Source organism: Hemiscyllium ocellatum, chromosome 31, assembly GCF_020745735.1.
Source record: "Hemiscyllium ocellatum isolate sHemOce1 chromosome 31, sHemOce1.pat.X.cur, whole genome shotgun sequence".
Classification (NCBI taxonomy): Eukaryota; Metazoa; Chordata; class Chondrichthyes; order Orectolobiformes; family Hemiscylliidae; genus Hemiscyllium; species Hemiscyllium ocellatum.
In genome coordinates, this window is record NC_083431.1 from 35,062,663 (window position 1) to 35,083,766 (window position 21,104).

Sequence of the window (21,104 nt, forward strand, 5' to 3'; positions counted from 1 at the left end):
GTCAGAAATGGGAATGTTCACCATCATTCGCAACTCCTCAGATACTGAAGCAGTCCATGTCCAAATACAGCAAGATCTGGACAATATCCAGGCTTGGCCTGACAAGTGGCAAGTAATATTCATGCCACGCAAATGACCATCTCAAATAAGAGGCAATCTAACCTCTATCGCTTGACATTTAATGATGTTACCACCACTGAATCCCCAATAACAATCAAACTCCTTGGGGTTACCACTGACAACTGAATGGACTTTAAAAAATATTAGCTACAAGAGCAGGTCAGAGGCTAGGGCTACTGCGCAAGGTAACTTACCGCTTGACGCCCTAAAGCCTGTCCTCCATCTACAAGGCATACGTCAGTGGAATACTTCCCACTGGCCTGAATTGCAGCTGCAACAACACTCAAGAAGATTGATAACATCCAAGACAAAACAGCCTATTTGATTGGCACCACATCTACAAGCATCCACTGTCTCTACCACCAATGCTCAGTAGCAGCGGTGTGCACTATCTACAAGATGTACTGCAAATATTCGACAAAGATCCTCAGACAAAACCTTCCAAACCTACAACTACTTCCATCTTGAAGGACAAGGGCAGGAGATCCATGGTACACCACCACCTGCAAGCTTCCTTCTAAGCCACTCACCATCCTGACTTGGAAATTTATTGCCATTCCTTCAGTATTGCTGGGTCAAAATCCTGGAATTCCCCTCCCTCCCCAAAGGCCGTTATGGGTCTACCTGCAGCAGATGAACTGCAGTAGGTCAAGAAGGTAGCTCACCACCACCCTCTCAGGGGCAACTGGAGACTGACAATAAATGGTGGCCAGCTAGCAATACTCTCATCCCAAAATTTAAAAATAAAACTGAAGAGTCAATTCTAAATGCAAATTTTGTAAATGATAAGAAAATGATACCTTTAAGAAACCATGTTAGCAGCCATGGACAATCTACATTAAGTTGCTCACTCAATAAAATAGTCATCATGAGACTACCTTAGCTCAGAAACTCTTATCATATTACGAGCAGATGTTGGTCTTTCTTGATTCTTTGCATGTATGGGTAACACTGTTGGCATGACATGACAAAATGTCTGTGCTGGTCATGGCAGAAGGAGAAGCAGCACACTGTTGTACTGAATGTCTGACTTGTCTTTATAAATGCACATTTGAACCTACAAACCATTATTGAGTGGAACCAACTCATGTTGCAAGGGTCTTTACATATTTCTTACTGTGCAAGGTCATATTAATTAATTCAGAAGCAATAACTAATGCCCTGCTGAAGATGTTTGCAATCAATTCTGTGCAGTAAAACCTATACTAATTGGTCACTTCAGCACCCATTGTTATAAATTGTGTTCTGGAGTTAATTCAGTGGCATGATACTTTTGAATCATTTATGACAATATTCCAGAAAAGGTTTGGAAAGAGGAGGTACTTTAAATGTTGTGGATTATCACATAATTCATGAAAGTTTGAAATAAAGTGATCAGAAACAATATCTAGTGAAAATACATATGGCACTGATTTTGTGTACTCATGGATTGTAAATGCATAGCTCATCCCAATAACAATAAACCCCTCACACATTGCAGTATAAGTGTCGGGGGCTAGGTAGAAGCATGTATTCTTCTTTGATTTATTTGATGCCTGAATGTACTGAGTAAAATAAAGATGAAACAATTCACTGCTTGGATTCTCTTCAACTTACTTGAATGTATTATGATGTGAAATGTAACACGCAAGGTAACTTTACTTGCAAATCTCAACAGTGGAAAGTTTTCTAATTTATTTTTAATGTGACAAATACCCATAATTTTCAATTTATTTCTACTTCAGCACCATTGTCAGATATCAGGTTCTGGAAATCACTTATTGCTAATGTGGTTATGGTACACATTTCACTGAGATGGGTGTTCCAACATTTTATTTGTATTTGAAACTTTTTCTCACATTGTGGATTTCTGTTGCTTGACTGTGCTTTAAGTTGATCTTGTTTCAATTTTCACTTCACTTTTTTTTCTTTCTTTCTCCCACCCCCCCCAACCCTGTCCTTGCATGCATTCAACCACTGTACGTGTTAACCATATCGCAGCAACCTGAGCAATATGAAACTGATAGCGATGAGGAGTTTCTGGAGAAAATTCTAGAGCTTCCTCTGCAGAAACGTTACAGTAAGAAACTATTCAGCATTCCTGAAGTAACAGAGGAAGAGGAGGAGGAGGAAGAGGAGGAGAAGCACCTGGAGATCATCTGTAACAACAGCCAGGGTGGTACCAAAAACCAGCAAGAGGTAGAAGAAGTTCCTGTCCACACTCAGGAGAAAGAACAATCAGAGGAACAGGGTCAACCCTTTGAGTGTGTACAGAACACTTCTGAAAACCATGGAGAAACTGACCAGGCCTTGAAATTTGATACCAAAGATCAGGAATTGGAAGAGAAACCTACCCCTGATGTCAGTCAGAATATCAGCAAAAAAGTAGCTGAGGAATTTGTGGGATCTACTGTTCAACAGAATGAGTTGAAAGCTAAGGGCTTGGAAGAGGTGTCAATATCTGACTGCATCTCTGACCAGAGCAATAAGGAGGAGTCGCATGAAAAGCAACCTCTCTACACAAAGGCTAATGTCAAAAACAAAGAATGGAGTGAAGAGACGAGTGGGTGTGCATATCATGGTGCCGAGATTCATCACATATACCCCCAGGAATATAACAGGTCCCACCAAGAGGAAGAGACCACAGTAGAATATGTGCACGCCAACACCGTTGATGAGTCTCACCTAGATGTTGCTGAATGTGTAGAGAAATCACAACCAGACGAGGATGACAGGGATGTTTCAGAGCCAGATGTTGTTGACCTAACATCCATCTTAAAGATGCAATCGCAGACATGGATGAGGTCCATAGATCCCAGAGAGGTGAATGCAGCAGGAATTGGGAATCAACATTACAACAGGAGGCAGCAGGTAACTCATGAACACTTAGAGATAGATATAGAATATGGCACTGAGGAGGATGAAGAAATAGTGACATCCAGCTTGCACTTCTGCCCTCATGTCATTCATCCGGAACAAATGAGATCAAGTTTGTGGTATGGCAGCAAGACTAACAGAGAAAATGCAAGTGAGTGTTCAAGGTTCTGCGAGTCCGTGCAGTCACATGAACAGAGGCACACCTATGACAAAGGTGTTATTTTTGATTCAAATGCCAGCAGCACCAAGTCTCTCCATCACCATAAGAAAAAGAATAAGGCTGCTTTCACCAGGAGATTGCGACATTGTGAACGAAACAAGTTACAAGGAAGGATAGCAGAGGAGGCTTGGAAGTTGGAGTCTTATGAATTGGGAAGGACAAGGGCAAGGCCTGAGGATTCAGCATGTTCACGGGTGTGTGTTTATCTCACTGTTTACCTACACCATCCTTTCCTTAGTTCTATTATTTGTAGTTGTCAGTTTGTTTTACTGCTTGGTGTGTTTCCTGCTGCGTGTGCACATCACCTTCAGATAGTTGTTTGGTAGTGCAGAAGTTGAGTGTTATTGGAAAAAAGAGACAGATTTTCTCGAAGCTTTCCTCTTGCACCCATCAGGACAATCTACAAGAAATGCCAAAGTAAAGGGGAAACAGCAATTGGAGGGTGCAGATTGGATTCCGATTGGTAGAGATATTGCCATGAAGAATGCATCAGTTCATGATAACTGGCCATTAACTGCCAAGCACTTTTTAAAATTTTAAACAAGACAGGTTGCCACTGATTGGTTAATTTATCAGACAATACATTTTCCAAAGGAAAGTTGTTACCCATTATGTTAAATTGAAGCAAGTGCAATGTTTGTGTGTGTTTGTGTGTGTGTGTGTGTGTGTGTGTGTGTGTGTGTGTTGTGTGTGTGTGTGTGTGTGTGTGTTTTCTGCAAAGAACAGGGGCCTGTGTTGTAATATATTTCTTCCAGTGTACTATGCCACACTGTAAGCCAACTGCCAATTCTCTTATCTTGTACTGTATAAATACTTTGGTATTCCTTGTGAATTGTGTCGATGAATTTGAGACAAAAAGCTTTGGCAAAATGTATTTTCTCAGCAATACTTCTCCTCATTTCTGGTGGATAGTTTGAAGCCATGGTCCATGCTTTCCTAGCATCAATGACTTTCAGAGAGCTCATATCCAACTAAACTAAAATTGAACATATGTGTTAAGGCATAAGTGATGATTATTAATCATTAGGGGGTTATTCTTCAGGTATTGTTGGATAACCAACTACAATTACAACTGCAATTGGAAGAACAGAGCTTCAAGACATCCATGATGTTGATGCTTATTTTTATGCTGAGAGACCATGGTAGTGATGCAAAGCAGAATGTCACTAGAATTTCACAAACATTTTATGGATACTTTTGAAATGTTAATTGCCCAGTACCACAGTTATTGGTTATTCCCTACAAATCCAATTTGTGCCTGAAGAGATCATTTTGAGTTTTACAACACTAGGATGAGTTTTGGGTTGTTGCAGGTCTCCAGATGGAAATGGGAGAAATTTATGAGATGAATATAAATGAGAGACAAATAATATGTCATGGCACAATGGAATTTTGACTCCACTGCACTAAACCAACCTAGTGACAATCCTGCTTGTGTCTGTTATAGTAATTGAGAGTTAAGTGATCCGATAACTGCTGGTTTGGATTCAGTGTAGCTGGTGAAATAACCAAAGATGTATTGTTCTGAATTTAATTGAAGATTTTTAAAAAATGATCTTTTCCCATTCTGAGATTCTGCCATATTGTCCTGTCAAGCAGCTTCTGGATAATCTTAAAGGTGGGTGTAAACCACCTGCCTGAGCTTCATGCTCTGATTTGTTTCCATCTTTGGGAGTGCTTGACTTTGTGAAGTTGTGACTGGAACTAAATCACGATACAATGAATGTATGACGTGTCCTGGAAGAGCTCCAAAACATTGCAACACTCCAAATCTCAAGATTGATTGGATCTGTGAATATGAGCATGTGCAGAAGGACAGGTTGATTCTGGGTAATCCAAGATGGAGGTCGGGACAGATTTATGGCTATAACAGGCTGCTCCTTTTTTGAAGTATATTAGATGTTGGAGGGAATTTCCTCAAATTCTAGGGGCAGCAATTACTGTTTTATATATGGTTGCATTTGGAACTTTGGGGAAAAAAATTCAAAACAACAGCACTTTTAAAAGAGAGAGGAACAGATAAAGGCAGCACATAGTCAAGTCAGTGCAAGAGAGGGAGAGAGCGAGAGAAAGAAACCCACACTGCTAACTGACACAGTAGTGAACCTGCACAGTTATTGCCTTTGCTGTTGAATTCATGTATCGTTGGACATCGGAGTGCAGTTGGGAAAATTAACAAACAGTGAAATTCACAACTAATCTTGAAGGAACCTCTTGGGACAGGTCACAGCACAGAAATAGATTAGTGAATAGTTTAAGTGTGACCTTACAGTAAGTCTGCAGTAGTGAGTAGAGTGGGTTCTTTCTTGATTATATGTTTTATTGAGATATATCTCTTGATTAAATTTAAAAATATAAACCTTAAGCGTTAAGCTAGACTGGAGCAGAGTTTTGTAGAGGAATAAGACAGTGCTATTTTCTGGTTCTGTAGATTGAAAGAAGCAAAAATGTTCTTTATTAGAGTGATATGCTCTTCTTGTCAGATGTGGGAGTTTAGGGAGAGTTTACCCGTCACTGAGGATTATATATGCTATAAATGCCATTGGTTGCGAATCCTATCAAATCAAATGGATTGGTTGGAGAGACAGTTAGAGGCAATGACGGATTTACAAGATCAAGGGGGTGTGATGGATGGCAGTTATAGGAAGGGAGAAAAGTTGCAGATATAGTCACATAGATCACTTACCAGGAAAGGTAAAAGGGGTAGGCAGGTAATGCTGGAGGCTTCTGTGGCTACCCCCATTTCAAACAAGTATGCTATTTTGGAAAATGTAAGGGGTGATAGATTCTCAGGGAAATGTAGCATGAACAGTCAAGTTTCTGCTACCGAGACTGGCTCCAATACAATGAAGGTTACGTCGGTTTCAAAGAGATCGATTGTGTTAGGGGACTCTCTAGGGCATGGTTTGAAACATGGGACTGGGATATCATAGCAATTATAGAAACATGGCTCAGGGATGGACAGGACTGGCAGCTTAATGTTCCATGATACAAATGCAACAGTGTTAAGGGTTTAGATGCAGGACAGGTGACTGGGATATCAGTGGGGGAGCACTTTGGGGCCAGCAACCATAATTCTATGACTTTTAAAATAGTGATGGAAAAGGATGGGCCTGATCTAAAAGTTGAAGTTCTAAGTTGGAGGAAGGTTAATTTTGATGGTTTTCGGCAAGAGCTTTTAAAAGCTGATTGGTGGCAGATGTTCGTTGGTAAAGGGACGGCTGGAAAACTGGAAGCCTTCTGAAATGAGATAATGACAGTCCAGAGACAGTATATTCCCGTTGGGTGAAAGGAAAGGCTGGTGGGTATAGGGAATGCTGGATGACGAAACAAATTGAGGGTTTGGTTAAGAAAAAGAGGAAGCATATGTCAGATATTGACGAGATAGATTGAGTGAATCCTTAGAAGAATGTAAAGGCAGTACGAGTATTCTTAAGAGGGAAATCAGGAGGACAAAAAGGGGACATGAGATAGCTTTGGCAAATAGAGTTAAGGAGAGTCCAAAGGTGTTTACGAATACATTAAGGACAAAAGGGTAACTAGGGAGAGAATAGGGCCCCTCAAAGATCAGCAAGACGGCCTTTATGTGGAGCCGCAGGAGATAGGGGAGATACTAAATGAGTATTTTGCATCAGTATTTACTATGGAAAAGGACATGGAGGATATAGACTGTAGCGAAATAGATGGTGACATCTTGAAAAATGTCCATATTTCAGAGGAGGAAGTGCTGGATGTCTTGAAACACATAAAAATGGATAAATCTCCAGGACCTGATCAGGTATACCCTGTGGGAAGAAAGGGAAGTGATTGCTAGGCCCCGTGCTGAGATATTTGTAACATCAATAGTCGCAGGTGAGTTGCCGGTAGACTGGGGGTTAACTAACATGGTGCCGATGTTTAAAAAAGGTGGTAAGGACAAGCCAGGGAACTATAGACCAGTGAGCCTGATGACGGTGGTGGGCAAGTTGTTCAAGGGAATCCTGAAGGATAGGACGTACATATATTTGGAAAGGTAAGGACTGATTAGGGATAGTCAACATGGCTTTGTGTGTGAGAAATCATGTCTTACGAACTTGATTGAGATTTTTGAAGAAGTAACGAAGAGGATTGATGAGGACAGAGTGGTGGACATAATCTATTTGGACTTCAGTGAGGCGTTCGACAAGGTTCCCCATGGGAGACTGGTGAGCATGGTTAGACCTCATGGAATACAATGAGAACTAGCTATATGGATAGAGAATTGGCTCAAAGTGGAGGATTGGTTTTCAGACTAAATGCCTGTGACCAGTGCAGTGCCACAAGGGTCGGTGCTGGGACCACTACTTTTCATCATTTATATGAATGATTTGGATGTGAGCATAAGAGGTATAGTTAGTAAGTTTGCAGATGACACCGAAGTTGAAGGTGTAGTGGACAGCAAAGAAGGTTACCTCAGATTCCTCAATGGACTCTTGATCAGATGGGCTAATGGACTGAGGAGTGGCAGATGGAGTTTAATTTAGATAAGTGTGAGGTGCTGCATTTTGGGAAAGTAAATCTTAGCAAGACTTACACACTTAATGGTAAGGTCCTAGGGAGTGTTGCTGAACAAAGAGACCTTGGAGCACAAGTTCATAGCGCATTGAAAATGGAGTCGCAGGTAGATAGGATAGTGAAGAAGGCTTTTGGTATGCTTTCCTTTATTGGTCAGAATATTGAGTACAGGATCTGGGAGGTCATGTTGCGGCTGTACAGGACATTGGTTAGGTCACTGTTGGAATATTGCATGCAGTTCTGGTCTCCTTCCTATCGGAAAGATGTTGTGAAACTTGAAAGGGTTCAGAAAAGATTTACAAGGATGTTGCCAGTGTTGGAGGATTTGAGTGATAGGGAGAAGCTGAACAGGCTGGGGCTGTTTTCCCTGGAGTGTCGGAGGCTGAGGGGTGACCTTATAGAGGTTTACAAAATTATAAGGGGCATGGATAGGATAAATCGACAAATTCTTTTCCCTGAGATGGGTGAGTCCAGAACTAGAGGGCATAGGTTTAGGGTGAGAGGGAAAAGATATGAAAGAGACCTTTTCATGCAGAGGGTGGTACGTGTATGGAATGAGCTGCCAGAGGAAGTGGTGGAGGCTGGTACAATTGCAACATTTAAAAGGCATTTGGATAGATATCTGAATAGGAAAGGTTTGGAGGAATGGACGAATTGGATTGAAGGATCTGTTTCCGTGCTGTTCATCTCCATGACTCTATGACTGTAAATAATTATATTAAGTACCTTCCCAAAAAAATACCTGCTGTATAATAATCTCAAGGAATATGGAAAGTACAGTCATCACCGTGCATTTATTTTGAGATTTCTGTGAAAGACTGGATACATAAAGCACACTCACATTCAAAATCAACTGACTTTCAGCTACTTCGAGAGAACTAAGATTGATATCTGTGAAACTGGATTAGAATGGTGCTGGAAAAGCACAGCAGTTCAGGCAGCATCCGAGGAGCAGTAAAATTGACGTTCCGGGCAAAAGCCCGGAATACAGGAATCAGGAATACAGGCAGAGTGCCTGAAGGGTGAAGAGATAAATGAGAGGAGGGTGGGGTGGGGAGAAAGTAGCATAGATATCTGTGAAGCACAGAAACATTGAAAGGTGGGCTAGGAGTAGGCCAATCTTCGAGTGTGTTCTGCCATTCAATTGATTAGGCTGATATTACAACTCAGTACACGGTTCCTACTTCTGCCCGTCACCTTTGTTCCTGTTTTGGCCTTAACCACTTTCAGTGGAAGTGAATGATTGAGGCTATTAGGCTATGAGGGAAATCATAGCTCTCTGATTTACTTTTCCTGAGAAGGTACTCATAAGAAATTTTTTTAAAAATGTCAGAACAGAAGAGGATCCCCGATCAAATTAGTCTTTCCTTTCTGTGGACACTAATGAGGGAGATTGTAATGTGCTGGTAATGTCACTGGATTAATAGTCCAGAGGTCAAGGCTAATGCTCTGGGAAAGCAGCTTCAAATCCTGCTGTGACTGCTGGTGATGTTATAATTTTGGAATTAAAAGCTAATGTCAATGAAAGTGACCATGGATGTATCATTAATTGTAAAAACCCATCATTATGGAAGGAAATCTGCCGTCCTTACTCAGTCTGACATACATGTGACCTTGCACTGTCCATTTCACAATTCTGGATTGAGATACACAGTGCCGCACACCACTCACTCAAATCCTAATGTCCTGTAGAGAGCAATGTTCAATTTTCATGAACTTACAGGGCAAAGTATCATAACGATAACATGTGAAACAGCCAATCTAGCTCATGTTTGACACCGTTCATTGGCTTGCCAAACAATCTTTGGGCTATAAAAGTAGAGCAAGATCAGGCTATAGACTGGGTCAGTTGTCGACCAGAAACTGCAATGTCCCAAAAATTGTAAAATACTCAGGCCTTGTTGAAAAGAACGCTAAAGTCTATTGTACAGAAATTAAGAACAAATAGCTTGTCATGGATTACAATGTAATGTATTCTATGCACTTTGCAAGTAATATCTAGAGTCTGTAACACTTTATTGTTAGTACTGAATGTCAAAGATAGGTTAACTGAACTGGCCATAATAAATATGAAAATCCATTCCTAATTCACAAACACATTTAATTTATGAGATATTTTCCATTCAAAAGCTTTTATCTGCACAATGTGTGGTTCTGACAGATGGACAGTCTGAGTGAGATATTTATTCTGTGAAGCCACTGCTCCTACTGTTTATACATTGTTCCTGACTAAGAATGAATGGCCACCCGAATGTAGTCATTGGAACCACAGCCAAGTGGAGCTCATTAACTGAGATCCTTGATTAGGGCTGTTAACCTGGGCCAATCAGGGACCCCTGGCTGACAGATATAAACACAGTGTTAATTTTAATGGGTTTGTTTATTTAAAAGGTAAGAGTACAACAATAGAAAGGAAAATATGGAAGGAAAACATTTTAATTTTCATTTTAATTGTGCAATAAATGTACTAATTTTATTAAAGTTATTTATGAAATGCTATTAGTAAATCTGAGAATATTTCTCTTTACAATTTGTATGGAATATTCTGTAATTAATTTCAAAGAAAACTGCACTTGGTAATCATCATCAATTACTTTACATTGTCCAAAGTTTTTAGATTCAGCACCTTCTACAAGTAAAAATTAGCCTTTTGCTTTGAATCATAATGGAAGGAATATGTAATCCCACCTTTGAAATCACTGGTGCTCAGCTTCTGTTAGTTGCTGACTGTACAGACTTTTCTTCAAACAAAATTGTCAATCGTGTTGTACGGAAATAATTGTTTCGATAAAACAACTACAGAAACAAGGAAAAAAAAATAAACACAGTGTTCAGAGAGTGACTTCACTCTAGGGACTGGGTCTGGGCCAGCTGGTCAGAAACTATTGACTGTGCGCTTGTAAAGGGTGACTTGGTAACAGGATACCAGCCTCTGTGCAGTTATTTTAGTAGTGACGTGAGTAAACAGTACATGCCTGAAGAATGTTCGTTTGCAACAGTCGTCTTTAGTTGGGGCAAGCATTTCTGGCATCACGCCATTATTTGGAAAGCTTGGCCTGTTCAATCTTGCCGTTGAAGACTGGGCCCAGAATGTGGAAAGAATATGATATTTCTTCAGGGCAAATGACATTGAGGCAGTTGGAAAGCAACAAGTTATCTTTCCAACTGCTTGTGGACCTGCAGCATTTTCCTTTATTAGGAGCTTGACTTTGTCTGAGGCACCTCCAGATACTGAAACTTGCAAAAATTGATGAATTTAGTTAAAGAATATTACAAACCCAGGTCTCCTCTAAATCTGAGACACTATTGATTTTATTCGGCAGTTTGAGAACTCGGGGAATTTATATCGGGATTCCTGATGAGGTTGAGATGACTGGCAAAGGCTTGTGATTTTAGGTTAACTCTGAATGAGATGCTGAGAGACTGGTATGTGGGATTGATGATGTAACCGACCAAAAGCATCTGCTAATTGAAGCCCAGTTGGACTTCAAACAAGCACTGCAAAATGGCCTTGTCATTAAAAAATGTGGCAAATGGAGCACGTAAGCTATAGCGTATCCCAATGGAAGTGGACACCCCCACTTGTCCAACTGAGCTTTGGAAAAACTACTTGAGTGTACACAATTGCAGGGTCTCATATATGGCATACCCTGAGCAGAGGGACCTCAAGACCCCACTACAAGCCACTCCTTGGCCAAGTGGATGAAATGTTCTTTTGGATCTGGGCTGCCAAATCTTTGTAGTTGCAGTCGGTATGCAGACTCATGACAGAAAAGGACTCCTATGAAGCCTGACTTGAATAAGATAATTCATAGGCCGGTACTCAGGAGTGTATACACCCTGGAAAGTCTACCTACATGTAGTTTGGAGCAGTTAAATTGCTTAGCAACATCCAAATTAGAACCAACTAAAATAAATGTTGGTTAAATGATGGCCTGGTTCTCATGGAGGATGATACCGACACAGCTCTATCTGTGGTTGCAGAATCAGTCTTTAACAAGATTCGGTCTAGATTCCAACACTAAAGTTTTCACAAGACCTCGGCCAGACCGAGAACATGTCTTAGGGAACCATTACATATTACTTATAAAAATTACATTGTATGAGAATTTAGACGGCATAGTTAGTAAATTTGTGGATAACGTAAAATTGGTGACATCGTAGACAGTGAAAATGGTTTTCTAAGATTACAAATGGATCTTAATGAAATGGGTCAATGGGTTGAAAAATGGTAGATGTAGTTCAATCTGGATAAATACAAGGTATTGCATTTTGGTACAACAAACAAGGGTTGAGCTTAAACAATTAATGGTACACCCTTGAGTGGGGTGGGTGGGGGTGGGGTGGGGGGAAACCCAGGGAGATAGTAAGGAAAGAGATCAATCTGAGACTGGTACAGTTGAGAACAGAAGTGAGTCAAACAGTCAGGGCAGGCAGGGACAAGGTAGGACTAATAAATTAAACTGCATTTATTTCAATGAAAGGAGCTGAACCAGGGAAGGCAGGTGAACTCAGGGCTTGGTTAGGAACATGGCAGTATGAGATATCATAGCAATTACAGAAACATGGCTCAGGGATGGGCAGGACTGGCAGCTTAATGTTCCAGGATACAAATGCTACAGGAAGGATAGAAAGGGAGGCAAGAGAGGTGGGGGAGTGGCATTTTTGAAAAGGGATAGCATTACAGCTGTGCTGAGGGAGGATATTCCCGGAAATACATCCAGGGAAGTTATTTGGGTAGAACTGAGAAGTAAGAAAGGGATAATCACCTTATTGGGATTGTATTATAGACCCCTAATAGTCAGAGGGAAATTGAGAAACAAACTTGTAAAGAGATCTCAGCTATCTCTAAGAATAATAGGGTAGTTATGGGAGGGGATTTTTAACTTTCCAAACATCAACTGGGACTGCCATAGTGTTAAAGGTGAAAGTATATTCCTGTCAGGGTGAAAGGGAAGGCTGGTAGGTATAGGGAATGCTGGATGATTAAAGAAATTGAGCGTTTGGTTAAGAAAAAGAAGGAAGCATATGTCCGGTATAGAAAGGATAGATCAAGTGAATCCTTCGAAGAGTATAAAGGAAGTAGGAGTATACTTAAGAGGGAAATCAGGAGGGCAAAAAGGGGACATGAGATAGCTTTGGCAAATAGAATTTAGGAGAATCCAAAGGGTTTTTACAACTATATTAAGGACAAAAGGGTAACTAGGGAGAGAATAGGGCCCCTCAAAGATCAGCAAGGTGGCCTTTGTGTGGAGCCACAGAAAATGGGGGAGATACTAAGTGAATATTTTGCATCAGTATTTACTGGAAAAGGATATGGAAGATATAGACTGTAGGGAAATAGATGGTGACATCTTGCAAAATGTCCAGATTACATAGGAGGAAGTGCTGGATGTCTTGAAATGGTTAAAGGTGGATAAATCCCCAGGACCTGAGAACTCTGTGGGAAGCTAGAGAAGTGATTGCTGGGCCTCTTGCTGAGATATTTGTATCATCGATAGTCACAGGTTAGGTGCCGGAAGACTGGAGGTTGGTAAAGGTGATGTCACTGTTTAAGAAGGGTGGTAAAGACGAGCCAGGGAACTATAGACCAGTGAGCCTGACCTCAGTGGTGGGCAAGTTGTTGGAGGAAATCCTGAGGGACAGGATGTACATGTATTTGGAAAGGCAAGGACTGATTAGGGATAGTAAAATGGCTTTGTGTGTGGGAAATCATGTCTCACAAACTTGATTGAGTGTTTTGAAGAAGTAACAAAGAAGATTGTTGAGGGTAGAGCAGTAAATGTGATCTATATGGACTTCAGTAAGGCATTCGACAAGGTTCCCCATGGGAGACCGATTGGCATGGTTAGATCTCATGGAATGCAGAGAGAACTAGCCATTTGGATACAGAAATGGCTCAAAGGTAGAAGACAGTGGGTGGTGGTGGAGGGTTGTTTTTCAGATTGAAGGCCTGTGAACATTGGAGTGCCACAAGGATCGGTGCTGGGTCCTCTACTTTTTATCGTTTACATAAATGATTTGGATACAAGCAGAAGAAGTACAGTTAGTAAGTTTGCATATGACACCAAAATTGGAGGTGTAGTGGACAGCAAAGAGGGTTACCTCAGATTACAACAGGATCTGGACCAGATAGGCCAATGGGCTGAGAAGTGGCGGTGGAGTTTAATTCAGATAAATGCGAGGTGCTGCATTTTGGGAAAGCAAATCTTAGCAGGACTTATACATTTAATGGTAAGGTCTTAGGGAGTGTTGCTGAACAAAGAGACCTTGGAGCGCAGGTTCATAGCTCCTTGAAAGTGGAGTCACAGGTAGATAGGATAGTGAAGAAGGCATTTGGTATGCTTTCCTTTATTGGTCAGAGTATTGAGTACAGGAGTTGGGAGGTCATGTTGTGTTAGTACAGGACATTGGTTAGGCCACTGTTGGAATATTGTGTGCAATTCTGGTCTCCTTCCTATTGGAAAGATGTTGAGAAGCTTGAAAGGGTTCAGAAAAGATTTACAAGGATGTTGCCAGTGTTGGAGGATTTGAGCTATAGGGAGAGGCTGAACAGGCTGGGGCTGTTTTCCCTGGAGCATCGGAGGCTGAGGGGTGACTTTCTAGAGGTTTACAAAATTATGAGGGGCATGGATAGGGTAAATAGGCAAAGTCTTTTCCCTGGGGTTGGGGAGTCGAGAACTAGAGGGCATAAGTTTAGGGTGAGAGGGGAAAGATATAAAAGAGACCTAAGGCTCAACGTTTTCACACAGAGAGTGGTATATGTCTGGAATGAGCTGCCAGAGGATGTGGTGTAGGCTGGTACAATTGCAGCATTTAAGAGGCATTTGGATGGGTATATGAATTGGAAGGGTTTGGAGGGATATGGGCCGGGTGCGGCAGGTGGGACTGGATTGGGTTGAGATATCTGGTCGGCATGGACGGGTTGGACTGAAGGGCCTGTTTCCGTGCTGTACACCTCTATGTCTCTATGTCTCTATGACTCTATGATTATCAAAGGAGCCAAGGCCATCTTACATGTTGACCAGGAAGCAACTCCACAATTCTGCAAGGCCCGCTCAGCACCATTTGCCTTATGGGCTAAAGTGGAGGCAGAAATAAGAGGCTAGAAAATGAAGAAATCATAAACCACCGCTGTTAGCCAAATGAGCAGCACTGGTCATAACCATTATGAAGCCTGATGGTTTTGTTCCCCTTTGTGGGGATTTTAAACAGAAGGTAAACCCCTTCTCACAGCTGGATCATTACTCGATCCCATGAATACAGGACTTATATGCAAAATGGGTGAAGGGAGGGGAGCTATCCTTCATGAAACTGGACATGAGCCATGCCTGCCTACAGTTGTGTCTAGATGAGGGGTCCCAGACGGATGCCTCAGTTAATATGCATAAGGGTTTGTACAATATACAAGACTGCCACTTAGGGTATCAACAGTCTGTGCCCTTTTTCAATGGACAATGAAGAGCATTTTACAAGATGTACCCCACAAGCTATTTATTTGGATGATGTACAAATAATTGGGAGGACCAATAAACAGCACTTGGACAACTTGGACATAGTGCTTAAATGTTTCTCCAAGGCGGGCGTTTGCCTTAGAAGGAAAAAATGCGTGTTCCAGGCATTCCAAGTGACCTACCTAAACTACAGAGTTGACAAGACTGGGCTACACCTGTTGGACGATAAAAGATGTCCCAGCTCCCACGTTGCACCAGAGGTTTGGTCTTTCCTTGGGTTGGTGAATTATTATGGAAAATTCATATGTAACCTGGCTTCCATCTTGGCACCCTTACACCTATCGAGAAAAGGATCGGCCTTGGAAATGGCCACAAATGGCCAAGTAGCCTTTAGGGAAATTTTTAAAAATTACCTATCATCATCTAAGGTGTTGGCCCACTAACCCCATGCGGATGGTGTTGCTGACACGCGATGCCTCCCTGTACAGTATCAGGGTAGTGTTGGCCTTATGGAGAGGAACGCCCAAGAGTGTGTGCTTCCTGGAGTTTGACTGATGCTGAATGCAAATACGCTCAGATAGAGAAGGAAGGTTTAGCGGTTATCTTTGGAGTGAGAAGGTTCCATCAATACTTTATGGATGTAAATTTGTAACAGTAAGTAAAAAGTGTTTATGGGTTTCAATTTGGATGCACAACTTCCACGTTTATTCAAAAATCCCACCACTGTGTACCAGAGCTGAATGTGTAGCCTTTAGCGATGAATGTGAGATAGAGTCTGTTTGAAAGCTGTATGACTCTATGACTTTATATTAGCTTTACATACCACTGATTGAGAACAGGAGTGACCAATAATCATGAGGAAAAGTGAACATATGGGATTTATGATCATAATGGAGAATCCCAGACCCTTGTAACGATGAAGGTAAATTTGGTCTCAGGTCAATGGCAGGAGTAAGAAAGATTGGCTTTTCCATGTGTTCCTTATGGAAAGCTCTGTCGATCCAGGACTAGAGTTTTTTGCAGTCTGCCATTAATTCTTGTTTAGTCTGTGCTGTTCTAATATTTCTGTCCTCTTTGGAGTCGAAAAGTGTGGTGCTGGAAAAGCACAGCCCGGAAGGCAGCATCCAAGGAGGAGGAGGGTCGACGTTTCGAGCATAAGCGCCTCATCAGGAAACAGAAGAGCTTATGCTCGAAACGTCAACTCTCCTTCTCCTTGGATGCTGCCTGACTGGCTGTGCTTTTCTAGCACCACACTTTTCAACTCTGATCGCCACCATTTGCAGTCCTCACGGTCTTCTTTTGTCCCCTTTGGGAGGCCAGTGTACCCATTAAACTTGATTTTTGAACGAGAACACCATACTACTGTTGTGTAACTTAGAAAGGTGTGTAAAAATTGAACTGAATTTTCAAATGACTACCAGGGAAAGAAATTTCTACCAGAAGTGCATATTACCAGCACCATCTCGGCTGTCTCTAGGATATAACCACTCTATGCCAACAAGCACAATGCATGTCAGTTATGCAGCACTGTATAGTATATGCAACGTGCCAACATTGAAAGCTCACTATACAAATGAAGATCATTGTAGGCCTTACATTAAATATAACAAATGTTTACAGCAAGTAGTCATTCTGTATAGAATCAATTCATAAACTGTCACTGGCTATTGAGTTTACTGGTGTAAAAGAGTTCTGCGGGCAACATTGCATGAGAAATTACAGTGAGTCTATTGGTATGTACAGTACTTATGCAGTGAGTGATACTGTATGTGAGAGATTGAAGTGAGAGTATACCTTGTGTGATATTGGTGAGTTTGCTAGTAGGCTGGAGTGTGCAAAAGAATAGAAGGAATTGACTGGGGTGTGCAGGACGAGTGTTTGAAGATGGAGTATAACCTGGTGGAGTTACATATATGCTCAAATCTATTACTTCTCAGATCTCTTGCTTCAATCTGCCTTTATTATCTGTTTTTCAGGGCTTTATAGTAAACACAGACTCAGTATCCCATGGGCTACCTGACTCGCCTGCAATACGAAGTGTACATCTCAAGGATAGCCCGTCTCTGAAACTTCGCAGAGGAGAACTGTCCTCTTCTAAAGGTCAGTGTCAACATTCATCAACTGCAGCAGCTTCCAGAATCTCAAAAATAAACAGAAAATGACCAGCATTGCATTTTATTTACCCATTATAATCTTCTTTCCTGCTGCCATTGTTTGTGATGCTTTTTTATTGTGGAACTTTTTTTGTGGACCTCAGACCAAATTTCAACATTTGAGATATCATGCTGATTAAATCCAGTCCAGCATTACCTCCCCACAGTTGCTCATATGCTCAATACCTTCATCATTACATGATTGGATTTTGATCAAATGCAGCATTGGATATAAAATCCAGGATGTAATATGAATTTGTATAAAGCCTTAGTATGTTGACCAATAATGAGCATTGTGTGCAGCTTTGGGATCTACAATTGTACGATTGATGCTGAAGCAATGGAGAGGATGCATCATGATTTAGTAAAAGCAAAAGTCTGCCAGTGCTGGCAATTTCAAATAAAAACAGAAAATCTCAGCAAGTTTGATGGCATTGCTGTGGTAAGAAGTAAGAGTTAATGATTCAAGTCTGGGATATTTATTCTGATGAAAAGATGCAGACTTGAAATGTTAACTGTTTCTTTCTCCACAAGTGCTGTCGTATCAGCTGAATACTTCCACCATCTTCTGTTTTTATTTCACTGAGATGCTGTCTGGTATGAGGAAATAGAAATGCAAAGAGCTACTTCAAATAAAATGGTCCTTGTATTTGACGGAATAGAGGAGATTACAGGATTGTTGGTAAAGATGTTTACATTAGAAACAGATGTCATGTGTAGATATAACAAACTGTTTTTGTTACTTTATTTGGTCTTTGGAGAGGCTGTAGCTAGGGTCAATATTTAGTTATCTTGAACAAGTAGTGGCAGGTGTACACTGAGTCTCTGTAGTCCACTGCTTGGGACTTCCAGAAATTGCTTTGTAACAATGGTAAAATGACACCATAGAGTTATAGAGACATACAGCGTGGAAACAGACCCTTCGGTCCATCAAGTCCATGCAAATATAATTCCAAGCTAAACTAATCCCACCTGTTTGCTCCAAGCCCAAATCTCTCCAAACCTTTCCTGGTTATGTAGTTACCTGTGTCTTTTGAAGTGAAGCAAAATTAAAGTGACAAAAGTCTTAGAGATTGTTCTCTTAAAGAGAGAGAGAGAGAGAGAGAGAAGACTAGTGGTAAGTTTCACCTGATGGCCATCATCACACCTTATGTGAGTGACAAGGTTAGAAGACCTTTCTTGAGACCTCAGGGGCCATTATCTGAGTGACCTCAGCCAGTATGGGAATTGAACCCATGCTGATGGCATCACTGCACCACAAACTAGATTTCCAGGCAACTGACCGTCACATAATGATAACATCTATCTAAGTCAAGATGCAGTAGCTTCATTCTTATTGTAAATATCAGTATTTGATCATTCTTGTATTTAGAAAAGCAACAATTTCTGGTCTCTGCCATAACTGTGTGTGCATGCCTGAAATATTGTTTGCTACAGCTAAATTGCTCGATATGTTTTCATTCTGAATCGCAAAGTAATGTGAACAAGCCTGATATTCATCAATTGATCTTTTGATTTCAGCTTCATTAGTAGAGAGTTCTCGAAGCCGAGAGACTCCAATCTTGGATGGATACAACGAGAGAAGCACAAAAGGGGCAATAGATAGCGGTCTTGTTCGCATTTTTGTGGCTCTGTTTGATTATGAACCTGCGACAATGTCACCAAACCCAGATGCTGCAGAAGAGGAGTTGGCATTTAAAGAGGGTCAGATCCTTAAGGTGAGTGTGCAGCATCCATAGTACATGTGAAAGATGGTAATCCTGAGAATGAAAAGCTACAATGTCTAACTAAATGTGGGGAGAGTTCATAAACTTGTTGTTTAGTCCTTAACAGCCAATCTGACTGCATAAGTATCTCACTTGTGATGAATCGGATCCTGGTTGATACACCCTGACAAGGCAAGCAGCTTTCTATGATGAGAAATTTCTCTGAATTCATCTTTTTAAGTGTCGATGGTCGCCATTATTTGGAGGTGCCGGTGTTGGACTGGGGTGAACAATGTCAGAAGTCACTTGACACCGGGTTACAGTCCAATGGGTTTATTTGAAATGACAAGCTTTCTGAATTCCTACCAGATAATGGGCTGGAATTTCTGAGAAATAATCACAGTCAGATTACCACTCTGCTCCTACGTCTTTCCATTAAGACAGAGCTCTGCATGTCTTTATCCATTCCTGGGACATGGGCATCTGTGGTTGGGTCAGCATTCATTGCCTGTCCCTTGCTGCACTTGAGCAGGTGATGGTGAGCTGCCTAAGCTTCCTGCCGGAGTTTTCAATCACAGTTCCTTCAGAAATACAAAGCAGACTTGAAATCTAAGAGCTGCCTTGCAGTGCAGGATAGCTGTGAAAGTCAAATCATGCCCCAATTTTCATGCCAGTAGTTGTTGTATTTTGTGATTTAAATATCCTAAAGCATTAACAGCCCCGGTGACAGTTCCTGTAAAATGGTAAATATCTAAAATGTATGTGGGGTTAGGACACAAGGTGGGCAGAGAATCAGGTAAATAATGGAGTGTTCAGGTAGATCAGGGTGAGTGGGGTGTTTCTGATCTGGTGAGAAGAGGGGAGGGGGAGTTGTGTCTGTCAAAGCAGGGGGCTGTTGAATCTCTGGGATAGAGGGGAGTGGTGTCTGGCAAGGGCTGGGTTGTGGTGTTGGGTCCTTCAGAGGAAGAGGCTTTTGAATCTTAGGTAAAGGGATGAGGTGTTGGATCCAGCAGTGGTGGGGGTGGGGTGGTGCTGTTGGTTCATGATGAGGTGAGTGGGATGGTGGGTCTGGTGCCAAGGGAAGGAGGGAAGTTGTTATGTGGAGGGATGGAATTTTTGCAATTGGGATGGCTAACAGTGAGTTGGGGAATTAGTTTAATAATTCCCCAGGAATTACATTGGCTTTAAATTGTCTAACTTTTCCTGGGTAGATATTAATTAAGTCTCTACTTTACATGGATACCTTTGGATGGTTCCTGGCACGGCGGGGGGGGGGGGGGGTGGTTGGGGGGTTGGGGGCTGGGGAGGCTAGGGGGTGGGGTGGGGGTGGGGGGGGTTGGGGGCTGTGGGCTGCGCTGCCCACTGGAATCTTCAATTTCCTAGGCAATAACTTCAAAGTTTGCTTCATCAGAGATTCCATATAATCCTGACATGCAACTCCCATCTGTGCTGCTGGAATAACCATTTGGCCATTGGAATATCTGGCCAATCTCTGATTTCTGACAGAGCCTACACATAGGTGTGCATGGCGAAAAGCCACTTCTACAAGTCATTAATGTAAAGAGACCGTACATTAATATTAAACTGCAAGTGAAGCATGAAATGAATACGAATGGGCTGAATAGTGTGATAGAAAGCTGTTAAAGCCTTGTGTTGGAAAAACATATCAGTCTTTCTTGCATTCTAGAGGGGATAGGAATCTCCTTCTAAACCACATTCCTATTGCTACTGCTGCTGTCTAGCTCAAGTGTCCTCTAAAACCTTAAAGGAATGTGTGTGGTACCTGACCCATTATAGTCACTTTGAACAGAAATGTTTCTCTATACCTATTCTATCAATATATTGCAAAATTCATAAACAGTCATGAAACTGGACCTTAATGATTGGTATTCTAAGGAACACTCACTTAGCATATGTAATTGTGTCCCATAATTTAACCCTTGGGGAATCCTGGTAACAATCTGGTGAGTCAGAGTTACTGCGCCCAGCACAGTAGTTTGTTGGTCTCACTCTGGTCTAACCAAGTTGTCTTAAAACTTCCTTCTCTTGTGTTGTAGGTCCA

General features: G+C 41.5%; 1 protein-coding gene across 7 annotated transcripts in view; it reads left to right on the top strand.

Moving 5' to 3' along the window:
* LOC132830300 (peripheral-type benzodiazepine receptor-associated protein 1-like) overlaps positions 1–21,104 on the top strand; it is a 299,306-nt gene that overhangs the window by 246,967 nt on the left and 31,235 nt on the right. For 6 of the 7 annotated variants that reach the window (XM_060847882.1, XM_060847879.1, XM_060847881.1 and 3 more), the window contains 3 exons: positions 2,101–3,390; positions 17,160–17,283; positions 18,858–19,054. In XM_060847882.1, coding sequence (XP_060703865.1) covers positions 2,101–3,390; positions 17,160–17,283; positions 18,858–19,054 — 1,611 coding nt within the window. The remainder of the gene's footprint in view (positions 1–2,100; positions 3,391–17,159; positions 17,284–18,857; positions 19,055–21,104) is intronic. The other variant, XM_060847886.1, reaches the window with a different exon arrangement.